This window comes from Asparagus officinalis, chromosome 6, assembly GCF_001876935.1.
Source record: "Asparagus officinalis chromosome 6, Aspof.V1, whole genome shotgun sequence".
NCBI classification, from domain to species: Eukaryota; Viridiplantae; Streptophyta; class Magnoliopsida; order Asparagales; family Asparagaceae; genus Asparagus; species Asparagus officinalis.
In genome coordinates, this window is record NC_033799.1 from 11,585,210 (window position 1) to 11,592,132 (window position 6,923).

General features: G+C 37.1%; 1 protein-coding gene across 1 annotated transcript in view; it reads left to right on the forward strand.

Moving 5' to 3' along the window:
- Nucleotides 324–6,923, forward strand: part of LOC109845743 (phosphoenolpyruvate carboxylase 4) — a 26,181-nt gene continuing 19,581 nt past the window's right edge. Inside the window, exon 1 of the mRNA XM_020415014.1 lies at nt 324–407. Within this exon, the coding sequence (XP_020270603.1) occupies nt 324–407 (84 nt within the window). The remainder of the gene's footprint in view (nt 408–6,923) is intronic.

A 6,923-nucleotide genomic window follows, 5' to 3' on the forward strand; every position in this document is an offset into this window, starting at 1 on the left:
TGAATGAAGCTTTGAATGAAATCTATGTTGAAGAAGAAGATTATGTAAGGCTAAGGGAAATCTATGTTGAAGAAGAAGATTATGAAAGGTTAAGGGAATCCATTGAGTTGCATGATAACTACAGCTTGCTATTTTTTTAAAATAGTGAATCTACAGCTTGCTAAGTACAAACAGGAAATTTGTATGGTAAATTTTTCTTGTGTGCAAGCAGATTGAAAAGCATGAGCTTCTTGAAATGAGACGGGTTGCTACATATATTTATAAGAAAGCTGGAAGATGGAAACAGTCTGAGGAATTGCTTGATATTTATAAAAAAGGACAAAATGTACAAAGATGCTATGGAGACGTGCTCTCATTCTGGTGAAAGGGAGCACTATGAGGAATTGCTTGTTTATTTTATTGTGCAGGTAATTTATTTTTACTTGTTTTTTATCATCTTCCTTATGATGAAAACTTCACACATTTCATTTGCATGATATTTCTACATTCTCTTCAAATTGATGAAATCTGTAAATAAAATTGGGGATATATAAATTACCTATAAGTTGCTCATTTAAATTGCTTGCTTAAGATGAGCATTGTAAGTCCAATTTGAAGTCTTAACTAACTCTCTTTTTTGCCTATTTCGTCATACTAAAGGCAGGGGACTGCTTGAGTAAAGTCTAGGCAGTAGAGATTTTCCTTCTTAACTGCTGCTCAAATGGCTATAAGAGTTGTGAAGTTTGCAAGAAAATTATCGCAAGGAAAGAATTGCATGCATGAGTTAAAATGAAAGCTTGAACAGGTTGAAATTTATTTTGAGGAAAAAATTACCCTTAAGTGATCAACGCAAGTAAGTTTTTAATTAGTGTATTTTAATTTGTGTTGTTTCTGTGTTATAATCTTGGGACATAGTTAATTTTTGAAAGACATATCTTAGAGTGAAAATACTCATATTGACTTATATTTACAGTCTTGACATTGTATCAGATTATTTTAGAATTGTTCTCAATTTTTAGATATCCTAATAAGCTATATACATACTCTAATGCAAATGGTAATTCCCACATAATATAGTTAAATGGAATAGTCTACATGGGAATAAATTACGACACATATAGTTAAATGAATTAATCTCATAAATAAAATTAAGTTTTAAGCACTCTATATTTTCTCATGAAGTTGAAAGAGCTGGTTTTATCATGTAGCTTTTATAATTGAAAGAGTTGGTTTTATTATGTAGTCAACAACGATATCTTTATAATTTGGTTGATCTATCTCATCTCCTAGAAATCTGGTTTAGTTTCATTGTGAAATTTTAGCTATTTCTTCATCTCGCTTTTTATGTGTTTCCTAATTTATATGAATGAATATGAATGAATGAAATTTGTTTCATTTTTGTGAATAGGTCAGCGTTTTCAGTTTTTAACATGGAAAAGTTGTTGTTTTCTATTAGATACTGGTTTACAAAAAAAGGAATTGGTTAGTGCAGTAAGATGTGAATAAATGAAATGAGATATAGTTATCTGGTCAATTAAAATTGGCTTGATATTTGTTAAGTTTTCTGCTGTAACAGCAATTAAAATGGGAAGAATTGAGTATTTTCTGTCTATTTAACTGACTTATGCTTAGGTTTTTATCATGTAGCTTTTATAATTGACAGAACTTGTTTTATCATGTAGTCAGCAACAATAACTTTATAATTTTCATAAATTGATAGATTTGTATTACCTGTGAAGTTCGTAGAGCTTCGAAATATACAACATCATAAATTGTTTCTTCCGAAGCCTTCATAAGTTGTTCTCACTGTGAATATTCCTACATGTATGATGAAAAATTTATTATCAGTAGTATAGATGGTTCATAATTTATTAATTCAAATGTTATGTTTCACAAAAATTATGTTTTAAGCACTCTATTTTCTCATTAAGTTTATGAGTTTAATATTATAAGTTGATGTTTTCCCTCTTAAAATCCTATTGCCTGTGGATGCAGTAATTTATTGAAATCTGTAAATAAAATTGGGGATATATATATTGCCTATAAGTTGCTCATTTAAATTGCTTGTTTAAGATGAGTGTTGTTAGTCCAATTTGAAGTTTTAACTAACTCTCTTTTGTGGCGCTTGTTTAAGATGAGTGTTGTTAGTCCAATTTGAAGTTTTAACTAACTCTCTTTTGTGGCTTTTTCTTAATACTAAAGGCAAGGAACTGCTTGTGTAAAATTGAGGCAGTATAGATCTTTCTTCTTAACTGCTGCACAAATGGCTATAAGAGATGCGAACTTTGCAAGAAAATTATCGCAAGGAAAGAATTGCATGCATAAGTTAAAATGAAAGCTTGATCAGGTTGAATGAAAGAATTGCATGCATAAGTTAAAATGAAAGCTTGATCAGGTTGAATATATTTTGAGTATAAAATCACCTTTAAGTGATCAACGCTGGTAAGTTTTTAATTAGTGTATTTTAATTACTTTGTGTTGTTTCATTGTCATAATCTTGGGACATAGTTAATTTTAATTACTTTGTATATACCGCTGTCAAGAAACCAATACATATGCATTTTAGTATACAATGATGAATTAAAATGATAAAAAAAACTTATTCTATTATCATTAAGTTTATTTGTTCTAGTGCATCCACCATTTAGCGTGATTGGGTAGCATGAATAGTTTGGATGTACATTCTTAATTTTTTTGATGTTTTGAGGAAATGAAAATATCAGTTATAACTACAAAATAAAAGGCTTTATTGATTCTTGTTGCTAATTTTTATTGTTGGCTTTTTGTGCTTACATTGAGGTATTGGCTGTTGGCTTATTGTGGTATATAATGGTCAGTTTGAACTTAATGACAGATGGCTTTCTTTGGTACTCAATTCTGGTATGTGTTCTTTTGCTATATGTTTTTTTAGATGGGCAGTGATGATGATAACAAACTGAGAATGCATCCTATTTTAATTAATTATGTAATGTTTAGGCGAGGCAATTCTGTGTGGATTGCAACCTACATTGATATTACAATGTTTGGGTGATGTAATCCCTCATAATAGCAGCCTACATTGCATCATAGTTTTATAGGAGAGGCAATCTTTTATGACCAATCTATTTTTATCCTGAGCCCTAGTAAGTCCTCATAGATTTTGGTGATGAATTTGAGCTTGTTTAGTTCTAATTTTAGTAGGAATTGGTGCTATTTTGTAGCTTATGAGTTTAATCATACATAGTTGAAAGAATTGGTTTTATCATGTAGCTTTTATAATTGACAGAACTTGTTTTATCATGTAGTCAGCAACAATAACTTTATAATTTTCATAAATTGATAGATTTGTATTACCTGTGAAGTACGGGCGCTGTGAAAGTGTTGCACCTTTGTCATTCTAGAATCAAGTTTTTGAAGGGCCTGACACGTACATAGAAACAGGTGATGACAATATAACATAAGTTTGATTTGTCCATTTGAAATATGAATATTTGTGCAACAGATCTTTGCTACATTGTGTGTGACGTGTTTTCAGATATATACATTAAAATTGGAATGTGGTTTATTTTTCAAAAATCATGAATACGTCTAAGCGTTACGCGCTCATGCACATTTCTTCATATAGTAATGCACAAACACAGATGAGCATATAGACAAACACCTGCACCCACTCGTTTGTTCACCTGTTATATATTTTTTGTGCATCTTTATCTTCCAAAAAATTTAAACATGTGGCTAGGAGCTTATATGCTTTTATTACAGTGATATTGTGGTGGATTTATTTCATTAAAATGTGATTACATCTATATCTGAATGATTGGAGATGTAAATATGATAAATTAAATTGGGCTTGCTATACACTTTCCAAAATGATTAATAAAATTGGTTCATGATCAGGTACCTGACTTGCCTTTTTTTTAGTTGAAGAATTTATTTCATAAACCAAAAAGTGAAGATTGTTTTCGTCAAAAGTTGCCTTCATCATTGATTTCATTAAAACTTCAAACGTTACAAATGAATTCAAATAACGAAAATAAAAATTACAACTTTCTTGAAAATAAACACAAGATCCGTTTATCATCTCTTGCTTGCGTGGGTCTGTAGACGGTAAAAAAAATACCTCTATAGGCTTACAAGAAATTCGCCTGCGAGAAGAGCTCGCACGCTCGGTTCTCTGGCACGAGCCTAAATCGCATAGATGTCAGATATGTTCGATTCTAGGCTCGATGGGTAATGCTAAGGAACGGATGCGGGTGATGTAGATCTGATGAAGAACTCTCTTGTGTTGAAGTGCTCGATCACTCTTCACTCCAGCAGGGCTTCGCCAATTCCCCAAAAATCCAGCCCCAAAAGTGAGGCCTAAGGCTTCTATTTATAGGCGACACCCCTGGGGTGTCCCCAAAAATCTAGGACGCCCCTGGGGTGTCCCCAAAAATCTAGGACGCCCCTTGGGCGTCCCCAAAAATCTAGGACGCCCCTGGGGTGTCCCCAAAAATCAAGGACATCCCTGGGGCATCCCTAAAAATCTAGGACACCCCTGGGACGTCCCCAAAAATCTAGAACACCCCTGGGGCGTCCCCAAAATCTAGGACACCCTGCTGTAAATTCTTCGTCCGAACTCGGATTTTAGTGATTCGAATTGCGTTGGAATTCTGACGAAGAGTTCTATCAGCCCCGATGGTTGGATTATCTGTAGAACGAACGAGACACGAAAGGCGTTGTTGTAGGCTGTCTAAAAATCATCGAACACTGATGATGGAAGTTACAATCTGACGACTTCCAGAAGGCTACAATTCGAAGATTTTCACATGTCAAAGAGTTAAAGCAAAGATTACAAAACGACAGTCTTTAGCAATACTCTGACAGAAAGGATTACAAATCGACGATCTCTTCAAACCAAGACGTGGAAGTCCTCCCCGCGTACCATCATCAAGACACTACACCGATTCAATCACCTACGCCGCTATAAACACGAATGCAGCTTCTTATGTGAGATGATTGATCTTGATGGCTGCGACAACAACATGACTAATATTATATTGGCAACCATTAGAGGTGCTGATGAGCAGTGTAATGATATTCGACACACTCAGTGGAGATCATGACCTGCAGTTGACAGAGCGCTATTGAGATGCCTCAATTGTCACAAGTGGCTTGAATAAGACCTTCTTTACCAGTCTTTGGTGTCATCCATATATAAAGACAGAGAAATCTAAATACTACGACAATCAACAGCTCGAACGCAGCTCCAATCGCTGCACAGCTCGAACGGAACGCAGCTCCAATCGCTGCCAAGCACAGCTCGAACGCAGCTCCATCGCTGCCCAACGCAGCTTATCAACCGCTGCCCAACGCAGCTTATCAACCGCTGCCCAACGCAGCTTATCAACCGCTGCCAACGCAGCTCTGCTGCCAAACGCAGCCCAATCACCGCCAGAACGCAGGTCAAGGTTCTGACTCATTCAAACGTGATCGTAACAACTTCGAAGCTGTTCTTCACCCACGATTTGAGGAGTGGCTTTAGTGGGTTGTTACACCCGACTAATGGGGTAACTAAACCCCCATTTAGGCGCGGATTATGGGGGCAGTTACACCCCTAATCCCCCTATAAATAGCAACAAACTCAACAGAGTAAGGGATCTCCTTTTTGGATTGGGGGAGATCGGATTTTTGATAATCAGATCAAGAGAGGATTGGAGGGATCGAATTTTTGATAATCAGATCAAGAGAGATTTCTTTTCATTAATCGGAGGAGGATCTTTCGATCAAATCTTCCAGAATCAGAAAAAGGAGGATTGACTCCTTACACAGTCTGGGAAATCAACAAACGGAGGATCTCTAAACCATCGATATTTGGCTTATCAACCGAATTATTTTCGGTTCCAACAACTCTATCATTAGAGTTTGTTACTTGTTCTGAATCACAAAACTCGACAAGAGTTATCAACCGGCCAAGACAGTTGTTCCAGTGAGTATAGATATTCGGATCGTCAACGAGAAGCAAACTCGACGCAAGCATTCGAGGGAGGCATCTCATCGCTACCGTGAAGAACCCAGAATTAAACAAAGGGGAGAATCCAGATCATTCTCTTCTCTTTTGTAACTAGGAATCCAAATTGTAATCGAGAGTTGAGAGAGTTGTAATCATTCTTTTTCTAAGCAGTTAGAGAGAATAAAATCAAACGCAATTCTTTCCTTATATTCTTTTTATTACAAAATTTCCCACAAACAAAAGATGGCGACTCCGCTGGGGACAAGCTTCTGTGACGAAGAAGTGGTGGCGCAATTCGATGTTCATCTCACTGGAACAACCGTCGAAACTCTCATGGTTGAGTTTGATCAAGCCAAGTTTGAGGAGGCTCTCTCATCCGGATCCCTTAGCCCCAAGGCTATGCGCAAGATCCACAAAGTCTCCCAAGAGAATAAATCTCCAACTGTTGCTGGAATGCCAAAGAAAGTCCTCTCTTTTGGCCACAATTTGTCGAACAGCCCCTCTGCTTCAGGAGCGAGCTTAGCCTCAGCCGAACTCGCCCAGCGAGTTGAATGTCCCACATCCGCGTCAATACGATGTGTTATGGGTGGTAAAAGGCCTACGATGGAGATGGATCCAATCAACGCCGATGATGCTCCTGTAAAAGCCTTAAAACAGGCCAAGAGGAACGCTGCTCGTCGAAGAAGAAGGTCTCAGCGACGAGCACAACTCCGAAAAAGTCAATCCTCCAACCAACGCGAACTTCGCGTTCGTGAGCCTAAACGCGACCCTGAACTTCGCGTTTATGAGCCCAAACATGAGCTTCGCGAGAACCAGACTGAACGCGGCCCTCAATGGCGCGTTTTACAGCCAAAACGCGAACCTCAAGCCTTCGTTGAACGCGAACTTCAACTTCGCGTCTCCAAGTCAAAACACGACCTTCGCGTCGACTCTAAAGAACGCGACCCTCATGTCGCCAAACCAAAATGCGACC